We start from the raw sequence: 19,922 nt of genomic DNA, 5'->3' as shown, positions 1-19,922 counted from the left end.
AGCCTCCAAACTCCTTTGGCCATGTTCCCACAGACTGGGGGCTGAGGAGTTTTTCCTTTGGCCAAGTGAAGCTACAATCCAGGAGCGTGATTTGGCCCAAAGTGCTGTATCCAAGGGAATACAGGATGAGTCCAAACTTCCCTTGCATTTCAGAGACCAGGGGAACCTTCTCACCCCTCCTTTGCACCCACTTCCACCAAATCTTTCCAAATGACAGCACAAAGAAGTTTTCAAAGAGCCACAATAGAATATTTTCCTTGAGAAGAATTGCATTTGTGCTTAGAGTGAGAAGCAGCTCTGGACCGTTTGCTGTCCCTCAGGAAAGTTAAATGCCCCTATTTTTTGCCACTAATTATCGCCATCTACTAGTTACTGTCAAAAAAACTCAAAAACCAAAACCTCACAGGAATGAGAAAATATAATGTTTATTAGAAGAAGACACCATGGTACATCAAGCTATAAAGAGATTCCTGACAGATGATGATTCTTTAAAAAATAAGAATAGAAACAAGACAACCACACTGGCCAGACTGAACAAACCTTTACACACAACAGCAGTTCCTATGCAAGTCCAGGTGTAGGCAGCTGAGTGACCAAAAACACTTATCAACATCAGAGGGACTGAGCAGTTACCAAAACAGCTGGGTTAAGCAGAAGAACAGCCTATAAAACCATTTATATTTATACACATATAAAAGGATAAAAACAATTCAAATTCAAGTAACTTTAGTCTTTAAGTTATGTTATATACAATTTTTTTTTAATATACTGGGAGAACTAAGGGCACGTATTTAACAAAAGGATTTTTAAAAGCCACAGTCCAGTTTATAATTACCAATTCCTAAATAATTTGGCAAGCATTAAATAATCAGATATATCCTAGATAAAAAGTGCATCAGCGTGGTTAACTTTTACCTATTCATTTATGTAAGTCAAGGCTCTGCACGATGGTTACAGCAAACAGCAGAGCTGCAGCACTGGCAGTGCCAGAGCTGAATTACTGACAGCATCAGAGGTGGGGGAAACAGAGGCAAAAGAGCCAAAATGCTCGATATCAGCTCACGGCTCCAAAATAGTTTTAATCAAGAAGTTTAAGCTCCCAAGCCAGCCTCTCTTCCTGCATGTCACCCAAACCAACACCCAGGCTCTGCTGGAAGGGAACGCCGTGTCTCTGCTGGGTGCAATGCAGGGTTTGTACAGAGCTGGTTGCTCCATGCTCGTTTATTTTTTTGTGTCACACGATTTCACAACGTCCCTCAGTGAAAGTTTTGTTCCCAAGCGGAGGATGAGGTACCATGGTCAGTAACACAGGGTGGTCACTCTCGAGCTGAAAGGCCCAAGCAGCTCCCGTGTTTGAGAGTTCTCAGCACCAGACACCCGACAGGAACAGAAAAGCCCTGCAGGATGCTACAGCCAGGTGTGCACAGAACAGCTTCCTGCACCAACCCCAGCCTGCAGCTCTCACTTCTATTCAGGACAACAATGCTGCTTGCACTAAACGGACACAGGCGGGGCAGCACCTTCATCGGCAGAGACATTTCAGAGCCGAGCCGGTACCTAACAAAGTCTTTCAGTGATGGAGATATGACATGTGCATTCATCTCTTCTAAAGAAAACCTTCTCAAATAGAGCTCTTAAAACAACCGTAGCAGCAAATCAGGAGGATAAAGGGTGGACAGGCCTATGCAAACCTACTCAGAGATTTTCTGAAGTGGTTTGTGCACATCTGGAAAAACAAAACAAAACAAAAAAAAGAGGCAAAACAAGATAGGCATTACTGTTCTTTTTGTGACAGGGTTTGCCAACACCCTCTGACCAGAGGCACCCCTGTAAATGTCATCAGGAGCCCTCACACAGGGACTGGCAGGGCACACACCCAGCTTGGCTCCTCTAAGATTACGATCAGGAGGGCACCTGCAGCACACAACTTACCTGTCCTGCTCAGCTCAGCTCTGCAGCAGAGCCCTGACAACACAGGCTGCAGCTGAGTGAAAAAGCAGCTTCTCCCAGAGCACTGAGCCGTGGCACTGAGCCGCCCCTGGCCTGTGGCACAGACACAGCCAGGAGTGGCTCTGCTGGCTGGGACAGCCACAGGGGCTGCTCTGAGCTCCCACCCTTCTGCCACCAGCCTTTCATGGTGCCAGCTGCTCAACCTTCTTTCCAAACAGAGGAAAGGATTACTAAAGCCTGCAAATGCTTTAGTATTTACAGTGTTATCTTCAGGAATGTCATCGCTTCCATTTCAAGGACTGAATCAAGTCACTTCTACCAATACATTAAAAATCAGTTTGCAGCTTGTAACAAAGTTCACCTTTTAAACACAGCAGCATTTCCTCCAAATCGTTACGCTGCACTCTATGAAAAGTTCTCTTTTAACTTTTCTTTTAAACCAGAAGCTTGAGAAATAAAAGAAGTAAGCATTATGGTTCCTATATGTTAGATATTCACAGATAGATTTGATTTTGTTCCTGAAATCCAGCAAAATTAATGGAAAAGCTTTAAATGATCTGAAAAACCTCCACTGTGGCTACAGAAGTGGCTGCAGCTGTATCAGTTTGCATTTTGACTCTGATGGAAGGTGTCCCTGCCCATGGCAGAGGGTTGGAATGAGAGGATCTCCTCCAACCCAGACCAATCTGTGATTCCATGATTTCCAATCCTTCAGCCTTGTTCTGGGTATAAAGAGGAATGGATGATCCATGCTCCTCTTTCAAAGGTTCATAAAAACCAACAGAGGGGGCTAAACTTTTTTCACTCTTTTGCTTCTCAACTGACCATGTATTTGCCAGCAGGAACATAAAACTTCTGTATTATGGCAAAATAAAAGAAGGCCCAGATTTTCACCTGCAGCAGACAAGGCACTGCACTGATTAACACCCAACCCAACACTGGACTGCTCAAGTGCTGGTTTATGGACACAGTCCTACTCCTCTCTTCCTGCTGCCCATAAACCCCAAAGAAAACGGTTCAGTTTGCTTTTGACTTGGATGAGGCTGCTTGTTTCACATCAAGAACTCTCAAGTCTAGGAAACACAATAATCTGAAGGATGAAGTGACTGAATAAACACAAATTATTTAACAGTGGGGTTTTAACACGTCCTGATTTAAAACAGGGCTAAAATCTTTTGATTTCTCGGTGTTTCCCATTAGCAGGTGTTCAGCACTGGCATTTACTCCAGCCAGGTTTGCTCTGCAGCACTGCTTCCTTACACAAAACGTTTGGGAGGAATTAAAAGCAACAAACAGCAGCTTACGGATCCAAACTCTGAATGTCTCCATTGATCTTGTGTAAGCAAAAGATTAAACCATTAGTTCTGATCGTCTGAAACAGCAAATACATCTGAAATGTAGCAAGGTGGGAGAGAACAGAGGAGCTTTCTTAACGTTTTACCCATTTATCAAGGACCACAGAGTGCTGTGCACAGGGGTTTTGGTAAGATCTCTCCTTCCCCTTCCACACACACTGAACTTAATTACCACCAGTTTTTAATCCAAAAGGTACCCAGAACACAACAGGCTCTGAAAAGCTCCCACACAGACACACACCAGCATCTAAATACTCCCTCTGTAAAGCTCCACCGAGTGACTTTGGGACAAACAGTTGACTTGTGGATGTGTCTGAGATGCCACCTGGGGTTCTGAGGAGAGCCTGAATGATCCCAAAGGGCTTTGTGCTTCCTGCACTATGACAATTGAGCAAGCACTGTGCAGGAAAGGCAGCATCTCCCCTCTGCTTTCACAGTCCCCCACACCACCCTTCTCTGAGCAAGAAAAGCAGTTTTGCAGTACAACAAGCCATAATTAGTCCACGTAGGGAATAGTGCACTTGGCAGCATTGTACAGACTCTTAAAGGCTCTATCTGCAACACAGAGCGGCTTCAGGGCTGGTTTATCTCTGTGAAAGCAAATTAAACAATAATAATAGCATTAAATATAGGTCATAGCACCTTTGGCATTTTTGTCCAAATAGACTTCAACATAGGACGTGGGGACATAGCCCTCCTCATCTTCGTTCCTTCGGATCCGCGTCCACCCGTCACCTTTGTCTTCTTCTATTACATACAGCATCTCTCCTTCTGCTACAGAGATTGTTCCTTCATTCTGACCTGAAACAAACAGCAACAGGGACTTCAGGCTGTGCTGCACAGCAGGGATCAGTAACTCAGACCATGGGTGTGTGCAGCTTTTGGTGCAACGCTGGCAGCAAGGTCAGGAGCTTGTGATTCAGGAGTCAGCAGCGCGTTTATAGAGATCCAGACAAACGTGACTCTGACAGCAGAGTTCTGCTTCTTTCTCTTGTAGAGCTCCTGTGCAACAGGAGACAAATCCCTGTCTTGGTGCTTTACTACAGAATCACACCAGAGCCCTGCTTGCCCTTTGGCTTTGTAAGGTTTAATGAAGGTTTCCCACTTGCCCTCGGGATATGAACTTAAACAAACCCCCGTCGGTGAAATGAGGGTAAAGTTTGAGTGATACCTTCAAACGTATAGAGCGCTTTACACGTTCCTATGGTGGGTAGTGGTTCTTCATCATCAAACTCATCGTCAAAGTCTGTTGCAGGTACTTTCATCTCAGTCTCCTGGCTTTGCTCTTCTGTGTAACTGCCATCGGGGCTGCTCAAGAGAGGAAAAACACAGCAACTATAGCAACCAACCCCAGCAGCACAGAGAGCCGCTGGGTCACCAGGCTTGGGGCAGGGGGAGCAACTGCAGCTGGAGCAGCCCGGTGATCCCAGAGCTCGCTGTGACTGCAGATGAGCCAGAATTCTCATTTTTACCATTAGAAGCTGCAAAAACGCACTGGCTCGTTGGCCTTCACGGCGGTGAGCGAGGGGCTGTCACACAGCTCACCGCCCAAAGGCAGCTCTTTGGGGCAGGAGGAGGCAAGGCCGGGCTGCAGAGCCGTGGGGTGTGGCTGCAGTGCTCGTGCTGGCGCTCCCAGCCCCGTACAGATACTGTACCTCTCGCGGTCCTGGGCACAGCTGTTCACTCCCGACGCGTTCTGGGCCTCGTAGACGCCGCTCTGGCGCCGCGGCTGCTCGGGCCGCGCCGGCAGCCGCCCCTCCACCTCTGCCAGCCAGCCCTGCCACACAGACAGACGGACAGACAGACAGACAGTGTTCACCCTGCTGGGGCACTCCTGACACCCAGGCTGCAGAACAGACTGGGTTGTAAACACGTTCACGTTTGTAACACGCGCTGGTTTGTAACACGTTCACGTTTGTAACACACGCTGGTTTGTAACGCGTTCACGTTTGTAACGTGCTGGTTTGTAACACATTCACGTTTGTAACACGCGCCGGTTTGTAAACGCGTTCACGTTCGCCTTTGTGTGGTGGAGCTCGGTTGCTCAGATTCTGGATTGTCTTGCTGAAAACCACCCTTACTGAAATTGTAACTATTTTTTGGCACCGAGTCCTGAAAACACCCTGACAGAGAAGCAGTTAACAGCCAGCAGGAGATGGTGCTGCTCTAAGTCACAATCAAGTAAAACGATGTGTGGCTGCTTAGAGCAGTCTGAGTAACAGCAGAAACTCGGCAACTGCTGAATGCACCAGAACAAAAGCTGGGGAGAATGAAAGAGCCACTGATTTCAAACGGGCAGGAAAGCAATGGATAGTAAAACCACATCTGAAATTAATGGGCTGTATCTGTTTATGTTCAAAGCATAATGTAGAAAGTGAAGTCTTTTCTCAGCTGTCTAATCCTTCTCATGTAATTATAATGGGCCTCATATATTCCAGACACTCCCCTTCTGTTCAGGAGATTTTATATCACTAAGCAGCTTCCTGTTCATGGCAGACTATTCCTTAAAACATATTTCATCTGATGGCCTCTGTCTTGCTGTAAGTCTCTAAATGGTGCTTTGCGTTTATGTCGCTCTGATTTTCCACAGACGTCTGTAACACGATGCTCCAATTGAGTTAATTAATTAAATAAGCATCTGAAGCCCTCTGGGCAGTCCAGAGAGCGCTACGTTTTCTCTTCACCTCCACTTAGCACAATTTGTTTTCAGTGGCAAATTTAACTGTGGGCTGACAGCCACAGGGGACGGTGCACGTTTGTGTTACACAAATCAGCTCAAAGACCCCAATTAATGCCAAGTGCTCACGGAGCCCTTGCTCTCACACACCAAAGTGTGTGAATGTACTTCTGGAAAATAACTCCTGGAAAAGCCAGGGAGGCCCTGCCCAGACCTGAGCATTTGCTGAGCTGCTTTTTTCTTGAAGTGTCTCTCTCATACCTCGAATTTCTGAACCTCTAATCGCAGCTTTTCGATGTTCTGCCCAAGCTCTGCCAGCCTGTGGTCCACGCTCGCCGCGTCGCCCATCTGGGGGTTCTTGACGTACACATCTTTCATCTTCGTTAAGGCATCTCTGAGGGGCAAAACGAAAATAAAACACATTTAGTGCAGCTGGGGGTAAGTGCCTTTAATAAACTGTCTCTACTTCACTCTGAGGTTCAAGCTAAGCTGCTACAAAGGGAACTGAGAACACCCAGATGGGGCTTTTGCCCTGTATAGAACCAGCCATTAAAAAAGAACAGTAAAATTATTTGCCAGAAGAGAATTTACACCGTCAGAGATAAGAAACACTGAGTTACCTACAACGTGAGAGGATACTTGATATTGATTTTTTGCCTGACATGGTTTTTTATGTACTACAACAGTACCTACTTGCTGCCCTGGGGAAAATAATAATAATAAATCTCACAACCATTGCAACGTGTGACAGCTCCAGCTTTCTAGACTAATATCTTCCCAGTTTTCAGGGCATAGACAACAAACAGTTGAATCATTATCATCCATCATGGGCTGACCTCCAGTTGAGAAAGTGGAACAAAGATATATCGATATCAGAAACGGAGGGCAAAACAGGAATTCTCACCCTGCCTGTTGCAGCTTGTCTTTAGCAACCCAAATAATCTGAACAATATTTATTTGTTTCACACTGCTTAAAAGGAAGCTGGCTCCAGATGGTTTGTGTTTGTCACAGCGCAGGGACAGAGGGACCTGAGGCTACAAAATGTGACCCCGCGTCCGGCCGAGTCCCAGGGCAGCTTCACTCAGCTGCTGATGGACATTTCAGAGCTGAACATGGAATTATGGGCTGGTTTTAGGCACAACAGATTTTCTCTGGGCATTAGCTGGTGGGAGAGAGGTTAAGGAGAGTCCCACGACTCAAGTTAACACTCTTTATATTTTAGAGTTTCCCACCAAACTCTTGACAATTGCAATCCTGTGCCTTTGCCTTGTGTGTGTGGAAACTGGGAAAAAGTGTGGGTGGTAAGGAAGTGGGACTGCTCTGTGCCTGAAGCCTTAAGGGACAATGTTGCAAACATATGAGTCACAATTATTACTGTTTGTTTAACTCTTATTTAACTGCTGCTGCTATTTTCTCCATCATAAACTGTCTTCATTTAAACTTCACTCTCCTGCAATTCCATATCTGATCATAATGTTGGGTTACCTCAGAATCAATACAGAACAGAAAGAAAAACCTGCACAGAGCCAAACCTAAGTTACCACAGAAGAAAAAAAACAAAGCAATGAGAAATCATATAACCACATGCAATTTTCCTTTCTCATCCATGAAATTAAATAAAAAGGAGAAATTCTGGGTTAGTAGGCAAAATAAACAGGTTCTTGAAATTAAGCAGATACAAAATGCAGGCACATGTGTACAAATGCAAAGCAGTATTTAGGGAGAGACCAGTCTTGAAATCCTTCAGGGAAGAAAAGTTCTGTCTCTCATAAACAAAGCAAGCTGAATCTTTAATGCAACAAACACAAAGCACAAATACAGGCAGCCAGGATCAATTAAAAGTGTGTAGCTAAACTAGCCTTATTCTCAACTAGAATGATAAGTGCAGCCTTGTAGAAAAAGCATTCACAAAGGCACAGGAGTCGTTATCTCCCTGCTTCCAGGGAATCTCAGCTACAGAGCAGAGAAACTTTGGCTGATGCCATCACCTCACAACAGCCTCTCCTGTTGGGATCTACCCACGTCCATCACACACAGGGGCTCTGCCCAGCACAATCTCACTCTCCATTGGAGAGCTTTGACTCACCTCGAATCCATCTCTTTCTGAATGTCCCTGTTCAGTTCATCGACCTTTTGCTGGAGCTTCTTTCTTCTTTGCTCAGGTGGGAGATTGCTGAAGTCTTCTGGGCCTGCTCCCTGCAAAGAGTGGAATGGAGGGTGGGGAGGGATAAGGGAAAAAAAAATGAATAATCAGAGTCTGAAAGAATCCTTTGGGATTGCATTTTGAAAACAGCTCACAAAAACCTGTGCAAAATCACAGTGGTCTGAAGCATTGTTATCATTTGTACTGTGTTGTCAGTCCCTGAATGGTGAGGAATCTGGATGCCCTGGGAATGATCCCAGGAACACATCCTGCTTCCCTAGTGGCTAATGGAGGATCAGCTGGAGAATTCCAGAATTCAACAGCAAAACTGAGAAATTATTTTTATCTACAGTTTTATCACCAATTTGGTTTTTTTAGCCAAGTTTCCTTCTTATGGAAAGCTGATTTTTCCTGCCTTCTTTCCCTCTGCTACAAACAGCATTCCCATAAGAGCAGTTCCTGGCTTTTATTCCTGTGTCACAGTTGCATTTCTCCTGTGCACTGCTGGTCCAACACAGTTAATTTATGTCAGGGCTCTCCTGAACACACCAAGCTAACAGAAGCATTCCATGCTGGACTGTGCAATTTAAAAAACATGCTGCTTACTTTCCAGGGTCCACATTCCATGCCAAAGTCTCTCAGTTTTTCCTCTCCCACTTGTACTCACATAAAAGCCAGAAGTTATATCAAAGGTCAGTTTGAAATCATAACCAAAGGAAAAAAAAAACCGTGAAGACCACAGCGGTTACCTTTGTGTGATTCTGCTTGAAAACCCCTTTTCTGCCTTCTGCTATGTCTCCTCTTGATTGCCTCAATTTGATATAGCAGCTAGATGACACATAAAATACATCCACACTCTTTTCTTCCCAGTAACACCTATTTTTGTCTTGCCAGAAGGCAATGGAGGCAGATTGGGTGGGCTATACTGAACACATCAATACTGATTAGTTGCACCACCAGGGAGCGAGGTTCTTGTGCATAAGCTTGAATTTGGGCAGCTTTTGCTTGTTTTGGTTTCTGCTCATTCCCTGTCCCATTTCTAAGGGAGAATACGGGAGAAAGAAGGGTAAAAGCATAAAGCTGAGTAACCAGATTCAGTTACTCAGCTTGCTGAGAGCCTGTGGGCAGGGCTGGGCCATCAGTCTCGCTAAAACACTGAATTTCTCTCTGGGAAGAGTGATTTAGAGGAGACACTGCCACAAAAGCTGCTCATTAGGCCCTTGGCTCTGTACTGAATGTGCTGGGACACTGTGACTTTCCTGCAGCTGCAGAAGGAGCTGTACAAAACCAAAGTCTGGGGGTGTCAGAGCGCTGGAGGACAACCACACCCAGATCACCTTCTCCTCTGGACTGCCCATTCCAAAGTCACAGAGCAGGACTGAGGAAACTGCTGCTGCACTGATTGTCAGTCAAAGATGGCATGTGCTTCTAGTGAAGCCTTGATCATCTGTGCAATAATACACTTAAAATTCCATTTGTGAGACAATGAGAAAGCAAATTTAAGAGAAATGATAGTTAATGCTGATTCTGAAACTTTACCCTACCAGTGCTTCCATTACTTGATGTGCCTGGTAGAGGAAACATCTATTTTAATTTCTTCTTTAATGTTTAGATTTCACTTGACAGCAACTCCCACATCACGACAGACACGAGAGTGATTCCATCTATTTTATGGATAATCCACACTAAAGCCACACACATCTTTTTAAGGCAAAGCATCTGGAGGCAGCTTTGTAAACAAACAAGCAGTTACAGGGAAGTCTAGATAACATATTCTGACATATCCTCCTCTCTTCTAAGCAGAGGAGACAGGCTTGAAAATATTGTTGTACATTAGTAGAATGCAACAGATAGCGTGAAATTCGGGAAAGCATCTTTTTGGTATCTCAGTTTTGATTCTTCAACTTCATTCAAGAGTTGTAAGCTGGACTAAGCCCAGCAGCTTGGCTCAAAGCAGGAGTGCTGCACAGAGCTGGGAGGTGACCTCGCTCCACCTTCAGTCTGTGCTCAGGAATTTCCTATCAGAAGCTGACGCCCCTGCTCCCAAAAAGAGTCAAGGAGCAGTTTTTGCACATGCTGGGCACATTTCATGCTCTCAAGCACAAACACACCTGGGCTACCTCTCAAGGCGTGGACATTGCCTACGTTTTCAGAAATGCTGCAGCAGTGAGGTGAGGTGAAAGCTGCGCTATTTCTGATGTGCTGCTCACAAGGTCTCCTTGCAGAAAGGTAATCAGATTTAAGATTCAAATTGTCCCAAGATTAAGGACTGTGGAAACAGAGGTTGTGTTAGGACTGGTTTCTGTGCTGAAGCTACATGTGAGGAGAGCATGAGCTTTTCCAGGCCCAGTTTTGGCTCTGGCATAGTGAGGATCCAAGAGGAGATTACAAAAAGCTGCTTTTCTCCATCTGAGGTGAAGATGGGTCTCAGCCCTCCTCGCGCATCTAATTTCTGCAATTCCCAGGGAAAGGCAATGTCAGCCATTTTTGGAGGATTTATTCCTACATACAAAAGCTTAACTCAGCTACACAGCACACTAGCACTGTGACCAAGAAAATGAGTGGAACTCCGGTATAAATGCATTGGACTCCCAGAACAGTGGCTTGGCAATGGCCAAAAGAAGCTTTGCACATATTCCGGGCACTCCAATCATTCCTCAGACCTACCACAGGTCTTCAGTGAGAAGCAACCTTGCTAAAGGAGCCCAAGAGAGTCACTGTGCTGTCAGAGCAGGACCCAAAACCACCAGAGGTGCTCCAGACAGCCCCGGTGGCCCACATTTCTCTGGCTGAGCTGCCATGAGCAGAAGAGGCCCACGATGTGTCCGAGGTATATGGAGAAGCACAGAATGGTTTGTGTTGGAGGGGATCTTAAAGCTCATCTTGTTCCAACCCCCTGCCATGGGCAAGGACACCTTCCACAACCCCAGGCTGCTCCAAGCCCCATCCAGCCTGGCCTTGGGCACTTCCAGGGATCCAGGAGCAGCCACAGCTTCTCTGGGCACCCTGTGCCAGGACCTGCCCACCCTCCCAGGGAAGGGAAAGAGCACCCAAACTGGTGAGAACAGGAGAACTTGGAAGCTATCACAGTTTAGGTGCCCCCATGGATCCTCTGAGGTCCCAGATGCCATCACCGGCTGTGGCTCTCGCGTGTTTGCTCAGGGTGGGGCAGCAAAGCAGGCACATTCTCCTGCTGAGGGGCTCTCCAGGGCCAGAGGAATGTGCACAAGCTGTCAGGGACACAGCAAGGTGTGGAGAGTCTCAAGCAAAACAGAACCTCGTGCATGGAGTTCAGCACATAATTAGCTTTCCCAGGTCTGTTCCCCCCTTGCCTTTCCAGCTCAGTAACATCTTTATCTTACCATAGTTCAAGCAACCTTCCCAGCTGCATCCAAGATGGAATTTAGGATTCACACATACGCATGTCTCTGAATTTTCAAATTCAAATCAGGTTGAGTTAACCTTGTTGGTTAAGGTTTACAGAATTTTAATTAATGTCATTATTGGTTATTCTGAAGGACTACATAGGGCTGTAAAATGTAGGTGATAATGGTGCTGATTTCCAGCAATACTGGACATGGAAAGCAAACTTTGCAGCTACTTTACACAGAAAGACATGCATGGCTCTCTGGAAAAAGTCCAGCAAGCACAGACACCTTTATTTTTATTTTTTTATCCCTTCTTTTAAGGTTTTAATGTATACTTATACAGTAGCAGATTTACTCAATACTGTTTCTCTACATTTTCATAGCCCTAGATTATAAAAGTGAAAACTAAACTATGTATTAGAGTTAATTTTTTAGCAGCTTATTAGAAGACTTAATTCTGATCACCTCTATTAGACTCCAGACCTGTGTATTCAGATTTATCTGATAAATGTCAAAAAAAAGCAAACACAAAGAAGAAACAAATTTAACAGTTAATTTCAGTGTCATGTCACGTGTGGCACAGTGCACATTAAAACACACACAGGAAATTGTGATTAAAACACAGGACAGGCATGCTGTAAATGTGCTTACCAGCTTGAGAGAAAGCTTCATGTAAAATTGGAGAGATACAGGGTGGGGGGAGAGAGAAAAAACAACAGTGCATCAGTAGAAGAGGAACTTTTTCAAGCTGATGTTACAATAAAATGACACAATCCCCTTGCTGTTGGAAGGCAAAATGGGTCACACTAACAGATCTGTGCAAAAGTTCACAAGATGAGCTTGGGCAGCTGCCACGACCTGGCCAGAAACGGGAATGGGAAGAGCTGGACCTGGGCACGGGTGAAATCAGGCCTGGACTGAGTGACAGCAGCTACAACAACAGCACTGAGGCGGGAAAAACTCCCAGCTTTAGATCAAAAATGTGCTGAAATGCATCAGCCACTTCATGGCAGGGCTTTGGGGGGCAACCCCTGAGCCAAACCCCAGTGGAGAGGTGAGGAGCGGCTCCAGCAGCACCCAGCACCATGGGAGCTCCAGGGAATGCCTGCTTCTCTGCTACAGCCAAAGGACAACACCCCTGGACCGTCCCTGTGGACTGCAGAGTGCTGCCCAGGCAGGCACAGAAAGCCATTTCACATTCTTGAACAATTCAAAACCGAATACTCAGACTCAAACGTACTTTGGCCATAGTCACACAAGGTCAGGCCCAAGGAGGAGGAAAAAAATATCTATTCTCTTGACACCAACTTGGTTCTATGACAGCATGGTAAGACGTTATTCAACCTCCTTAAATGATATACATGATCTAATTCTTCAGAGTTTACCAAATTTCCTGGGACAGAGCCCAAATATTATCTTTTAGTTACTCTGGGAAAGCAAGGCTGAAAGCAGCGTGTGCCCACGGAGCGGCGTCTCTGCCCTGCCTCACCCGCACACACAGCTCTGGGCAGGTGCCCCACAAACTCCCAGGTGAGCAGCTGTGCCCGGCCACCCGAGCACCAAAATTCCCAAAGCCTCTTCCAGCGTTGCAAAATCCCAAAGCAGCTGCAGTTCAGGAGGATTCCCAAGAGAGAGGGGGACTAAGAGTGCTCAGTTCTGTGCCAAGCACCAGTGAGCTGCTGCTCGAGATCTGAAGCCAGATAGAAAAGGAGAATCTCGACTCCACCCAGCCTCCTCCTCCAGCAAAGGGCACTGAGCTGCCCTGCCAGCTCTCGGGGACAGTTGTGAAATGCTCCAGCTACACAACCAACTGGAGGTGCACAAAGGCACACGCTCCATGTTAACAACAGCAGAAAGGTAAAAGCTGGAAAACGCCTCTCTCCAGGCAAGGATTTGTGCTGCCAGACTTGGGAATCCCTTTCCATTCAAGTTCTCTGTCACACCAACAGCTCCTAGCAATGGTGTTCTCAAACAGATGTCCAGTTTTAGTAAAACCACTGTTCATTAGCACTGGATTTAAAATAAAGGCTCCACACCTCTTGTGGGCAGCTGATTTAAGAAATACACTTCTTTTTCCCCCCCTATTTTTTTTTCCTCACCCCAAAATAACAATTCCTATCAGTTACCAGGATTTGTACAGCAACACATGCCAGCCATTCAAGGAAAATAAATGGTCTTGAAATAATAGTGAAATGCTGCATGTGAACTGATCGTTCAGTGACAAGGCAGCAGTGACACTTCCCTCTGCAGTCCAGTCCATTAGGGAACAAACACATGACAATAATCACACTGCCATGAAGAAATTCACCCTCTGAGCTAAAGAGGCCATTAAAAAAAAAAATAAAAGCAAACAAAACCAATCCATTGGAGAGAGTAATCAGAGAAGGAGAAAGGATGGTCTGAAGAAATTCAGCGTAGGCAGCTTGTGTTTGCATCATTGCTTTAGCGCTCCTGTGAACTTTAGCATAGACATGATCAGCACAAACCGAGATTCTTGTACATAGATACAGACAAGACTCATGGTGCAGAATAGATATTTACCTATGAAGCACTCTAAAAAGGCACAAATGTATGCTACATGCGCTAGTGGCTAAACACTACTCACTCTAAAGGCACTAAATACTGCGGAGAATCAGCTGCATCAAGGCTATTCTTTTGCTGCAAATTCAGCAAATTTGAAAGGGATTACAGACACTGTATGCCCAATTCTTTTGCTGTTAAAGTGTGACAAAAATAGAGAACTTATTAATAGCATTTCCAAATAGTACATCAGGGATTGTTATAACCAGTATAAACGAAGCAGTTCATAGGCTGGAAACAATGAAATGCTGAAATAAGTCATATTCACAGTTTTCCACTTCTGAAATTTATTGGTAATTTTACGTGACAGTGATTCAGTTTCTATAAACAAATAGAAGCAGATCGAAAATAAATCTGCATTAAACACTACGTAACTACTTTTGCCCATTCTATTGGGTTTTCACAGCCAGAAACTTGCTCAAAGGTCCTGGGAGAACAAAGACATTTTCTCCCTGAATGATCAAATAAGTTACATTTCCTTGAAATGAGCAAATGCGTTTCAAGCTGTCAATTTAAACAGAGCCTAGCTTAGTCTTGCAAGGAAAAAAATGAAGACTCTAAGAGCCACAAGCTTCAATAACACATGAGAGAGCATGAAAGCCAGCAGGTCCATGTGTTATTGGACAGTCACGGCCACTAACCTCACTTACAGAAAACAGGGTTGAAATAAATCACTGGACTTCCATACATACATACAAGAGGTAATTTTCTTTTCTTTCCTTTGTTTTTTGTTTTTTAGCGGCCCTGTAACAATCTCCCCATACTCTGCTTTGTCCGAGTAGCAGATTCAGAGGTCACAGATCTTGATTCCATGAACTATCATCATTATAGACAGCTCACAGAAGCTTCCAAAGGCTCTGGGGAATGGCTCCACAACCAAGGCACAGAATTCCTGTCCACCAGGGCTCGTGATGCTCAAGACTGCATTCATTAAATAATTTAATATAAACGTGCAGAACCTGTTTGCAACGCTTTGAATTTCACAGGTCCGGCTACTTTTACCTGTGCCAATTTCAGCATTTCCAGGACTAGCAGACGTTATCTTTCCTGCACACCACACCGTAAGCTGCCACTTGCCTCCCACCCAATTTTCCTCGGCTCTTTGACAAAGCACATTCCCACAGCACACTGGGGCCGGCGTTGTAAGTGGGGTTAGCGACTGTGTAGCAACAGTATGGGCTGATCACACCATACTCAGACTTACAACATATTCCCTAGCCTCAACGGCACACGTGGGTGTCCCTAAAGTCCTCTTCATGAGTTCTTTGTGAATATACAAAGACTGTGTCTGCTGGTGAGTCAGCAAGAGAAAACACACATTGGTTACAGCGGGGACGAGCGCGGCACCTCTGCGTTCGCTGCTTCTACAGCAAAAGACAGCTTGGTGTTTAACTGCCCTCAAAGTGCAGAGTGGGAACCTCCTGGTGGATGTCAGGAGTTCAGCATGCTCAGAGAGATCAGAAAACATGGTATTTTTAAATGCTTGTTGAAATACCAAGGTCAGAAAACATCTCTGCCGGTGCTAGAACAAGCCATGGATTTAACGACCCCACCCGCCGAAAAGTCCCGGTCTTGGCACAGAGAGAGACACTTAAGTTGGAACAGCAAGTGTTCCCAGGGCAGGGGACGGAGCAGGATGGACAGGGGAGGTTTGCTTGCCGTCTCTGCATGCTCACAGAACAACAAAGCACTGATCATGGGGCAGATTCCGAGCTCGGAGTCGAGGGACAGGAGCGCACAGAGCGTCAGAGGAGACGGGCGGGGAGGGACAACAGCAACGGGTGCGATGGAAATAAAATCACATCGTAATGAAGTCAACAACTTCCACTAGAAAGGAAACCACAAAATTTCCTCCGTGTGCTTTATGGAACTTGGATACCGGCAGTAATGTCTGCCCCAGCTCCCAGACCATCCTCCCTGCTCGGTCACTTCCAGGCTCTGGGGAGAGGGAGGAAAGCCAAGTGCACACACGGAGCCATTCGAAGGTGTAAGTTCTACCCCTGGATGTTGTTAGTTTGGAGGATTGCTCTTTTTAAAAAAACGGTGCTGATGTTATTGCCGCTGCAGCAATAAAACTAAAGAACACAAAATTAGAACCAACCAGAAGAATAACGAGTTTCCTTTGTCCTCAAAATGGAATTAGAAAAAGCAGAGCAAGCATAAATGAAATTATAAGTTATGTAACTGGTTCCTCATTCTTTGTGCTCTTCTGGCTTTAACTTCCCTAAAGAGATGAAGTTGATTTGAAGTGCTGTGCTAATTTCATAGTGTCTTTTAAATCAGCTACTAGAAGAAACACAAAAAATGTATGACAGTTTTTTTCCCCTTCTCCTACTTCTGATCTAATAAGTGCTCTAACACTTTTATGGTATTCTCTATAATGGACATTTCCGTTGTTGGGGTTAGAAGAAAAAAAATCTGGGGAAAATACAAAAATGTGATTAGAAAACCATATACACTGACAAGAGTCAGCACCTAAATATTTTAATTTTTTTGTTTTGTTTTTTAAACAGACTAGGATTTCATATTGGCAGTGACCACTGATACTAGTATCAGCTCCTCCACATTAACCTTGCATCTGTTGTGAGTTGTTCAGGCATGCGTTTCCTTCCATGAAAACAAGATTCATTGGATTTTTGGTTTGGAAGCAAAATTAAAACCAGACTGGGCACAGAACATATCATAGCTAATTATATAATTTGTTTTAACAATCGCCAGTGATTTGGCCAAATGCGACCTGAGACGCTAAACCCAAATTTTAACAGGAAATTGCTAAAACACACTCCCTCTCCAGACATGTTCTGATCTCAGAGATTTCATGGAGGAGTTGTATGGGAATCCATTCACGTGTTGTGTTCCAAGGATCAATTACAATGTGCAGTTCCTGCTGCTCAATCTCAGGACTTGCTCGTGTCAAACTTTTCCTTTTTCCTTAAGACAGTGCAAAAAAGGAGTGTGATCCCATTTTTTTCTGAAGTGAACTTTTTTTCCCTGGCTTTGTAGGATTTGAGAGCTCAGGTTATCAAGAAATCCAGGAAGCACCTGCTTGGCAAATTTGGCTGAATACTCTAAAATCAGATTTAAAGAGCCTTATGGGCACCTTCACTGAAGGTGTCTGGAGTGGAATTCTGCCAAGGAACAAACCCAGCAGGGCAGAGACAATTCAGAGCAAATGAAATGATCCAGAATCCAAACTCCTGTTACACTGTGTGCCCTGCTGGTCCCTGCACGACCTTCCAAAAAGTTGATTATCTGACGTAGAGGTCAAATGTTCCTCTGTGCAGAGGAGAGTTCCACCTTACATCCTCCTCATTCCTCTGGGAACATCACAGTCCAATATTCCTGACATGAATGCTCATGCTCCTGAGAAAAATTGAGATTTTCTGGATTTTGCAGGGGAATGGAAAAAACCTGAATAAAGGAAACCTTACTAAACTTAATAATATTAAAGCAGAGCTAACAGTATTGTCTAGTTGTACCTAATATACCTGGGTCATATCAACTGAAACAAATAACAAGCACTCATTTTTCACCTGATAAATTTAAAGTATTTCTGTGTGGTTCTTGATTTTCTTTTTCCCTGGTTAGAATGATACGATGTTTGAAGCTCATAAGGCACTTTGGTGATCTCTTGGTCTGACCATTTGTAAAATACAAATCACCAAAGAGCTACAAAATGTGGATTTGACAAGTCTCCAAATGAGACAGAGAGCAAGCTGCCAGAGGTTTGCAGCCTCTCCTCCTCTACGTCTCTGGAAGATCCAAGGGGCCTGAATTCATCCCTCTGGGATAAGAGATGATGATCTGAACACTGGACTCCAAATCCTCAGGATGAGTCAGGCAGGAAAAGTATTTACATATCAACATCCTGGTAGCTGACAGGGGAAGGAAATGAAATAGCAAAAGAACACAGTGAAAGGTTTTAATGGAGATTTAGCAATAGCCCTTCCTTGCACATTCTCAATGAATGTGTCAGCAGAAATTTCAGGGATTCCAGAGAAGACTATAGGACGTTGTTCTCATTACTTTGCCTTTCACACAAAGCACTTAAAACAATATGACATGCAGAATTCTTAAGGTGTTCTTGGATTTCTTAGATAATTAATATATAAAACAATGGCCTTGCTTCAGGAACTATTAAAAGCAATTAGTTATAATTGCTTACATGGCCAAGCAATCAGTCAAGAGGGATTTGTACATCTGAAATACAAACTGGTGAAGTGCCCATGGAACTGCAAACCAGGATTTTTATGTCGAGCAGGAAACACTGCCCAGCAGTGTTTTCAACATTCTGTTCTCTGAATGCCTCCATGGAGCATTAGAATGCAGCACACCCCCTGACCTCCAGCAGTGCCTTCACCCCAACGTGACCCAGCACTGCCCAGGACAAGGAAGGCTCCAGCTGCCACCACCCAGCACATCCTCAGCTCTGCTGCTGCACAGGCAGAACTGAAAGTCTGTCTCCACCTGGGAAAACCACTGAGAAAAGATGCTCTGAGCCAAAGTGCAACTGAGGAAAGGAGGGCCGTGTACAGAACCTGCCTTTGGACAGCTTAGAAACTTCCCACTTCCCCAGTGAAACAGGGATGGGAAGAAATGGGATTTTTTTGTGTTCTGAGTGTCCCATTAAATGGAAATTTCCTAGCAAAGAACTGAAACTGTTCAAAATATCTTTATTTTTAACTGTTCTCTCTGTAACCAGATGAGACAGTGCATTGTTTACAGCACTGTTCTCAGTTCTTTGTTACCAGCCACTGAAGTTCCCCATGGAAATCATCTCTGCTTTTATACAGATCCAGTCCTCATCCTAAATGAGTGCCTGCAGCAGAATTTGGGCTTTTTTAAGTAGTCACTTCCTCACTGTTACTGTCTGCTCTAAAAAACTTCTAAAATACTGAACACTTTTTTCTCCTTCCTGTAATTTTTACAGAAGAAAATAATTCTAAGGACTTTAACCTAGGAGGCAAAGCCATGCTGTGCCAGCAAATTTTCTGTACAACCATGCCATGTAGTAGTTTTGGGGAAGATAAAGTCTTGTTTTTATTTGAAAAATAGCAAATTTTATCTCAGGGACCTGACATTTTATTTACTGCTTATGAAGACCACCAATGAGAAGATTTAATTCCACGCAAACACGTCATCACTGGTCTATGAATATAACCACAGCTGCTGTCAGCAACAGGAACAGCAGCTGACCTGGAAAACCTCAGGCCATATTTCCTTCTTTATCAGCAGCAAGGGAGACAGGGACCCTGAGCTTGGAACAGTGGTGGTGTGTCACAGAGTGTTGGTGCAGCGTGACCTAAACCCAGGTGAATCCCCAAATCGGCCACAGAGGCTTTCAGCATCTTTCCACTATACAATGCCTGGACCAGCACTAAAACACTGCACTGCAGGTGCTGGCAGGGGAATCCCAAATCCTGCTCCCTCAGAACCTCTCCTCTGTCATTTGGAGCTTGCACACTGAACCAATAAAGGTTTTGCACACAGAATATAATTTTAAACTGTGCACCGTGGCACTGAGAGTTGTGTCCCAGGTTCCCCCGACCTGGCAGCCCTGGCTTAAAGCACACACGGACCATGGGAAGACTTTGTCACCACCCAGATTCAGTTCCTCTTCCGCATCTCACCAGCTTCTTATGTCAAGACTCAGAGTTACTACACCAAGTAACACTGCAGCACGTGAGCCACGAGCTGAGGCCCAGTGACTGGAACAGAAGTTCCCACTGCTCCAGTGGCAATGTCACATCACTCCAGACTGAACCTGTACCAGCTGAAATCACAGCTATTATCTCCTAAATCCCTCCTAGTTTACTCTTCTCCTTCTGACACAGACATTGAGCTGAGC

General features: G+C 44.8%; 1 protein-coding gene across 27 annotated transcripts in view; it reads right to left on the bottom strand.

Annotated features, from left to right (window-relative positions):
• FNBP1 (formin binding protein 1) overlaps window positions 1-19,922 on the bottom strand; it is a 93,028-nt gene that overhangs the window by 3,550 nt on the left and 69,556 nt on the right. For 6 of the 27 annotated variants that reach the window (XM_040082910.1, XM_040082915.1, XM_040082921.1 and 3 more), the window contains 9 exons: window positions 15,279-15,365; window positions 12,146-12,160; window positions 11,960-11,995; window positions 8,070-8,179; window positions 6,244-6,376; window positions 4,961-5,082; window positions 4,477-4,616; window positions 3,948-4,106; window positions 408-1,726 (listed from right to left, as the gene is read on the bottom strand). In XM_040082910.1, the coding sequence (XP_039938844.1) occupies window positions 1,692-1,726; window positions 3,948-4,106; window positions 4,477-4,616; window positions 4,961-5,082; window positions 6,244-6,376; window positions 8,070-8,179; window positions 11,960-11,995; window positions 12,146-12,160; window positions 15,279-15,365 (837 nt within the window). In that variant the 3' untranslated portion in view covers window positions 408-1,691. The other 21 variants (XM_040082920.1, XM_040082929.1, XM_040082934.1 and 18 more) reach the window with 11 other exon arrangements.

This window comes from Hirundo rustica, chromosome 20, assembly GCF_015227805.2.
Source record: "Hirundo rustica isolate bHirRus1 chromosome 20, bHirRus1.pri.v3, whole genome shotgun sequence".
NCBI classification, from domain to species: Eukaryota; Metazoa; Chordata; class Aves; order Passeriformes; family Hirundinidae; genus Hirundo; species Hirundo rustica.
This window is presented reverse-complemented; position numbering and strand designations above follow the sequence as displayed.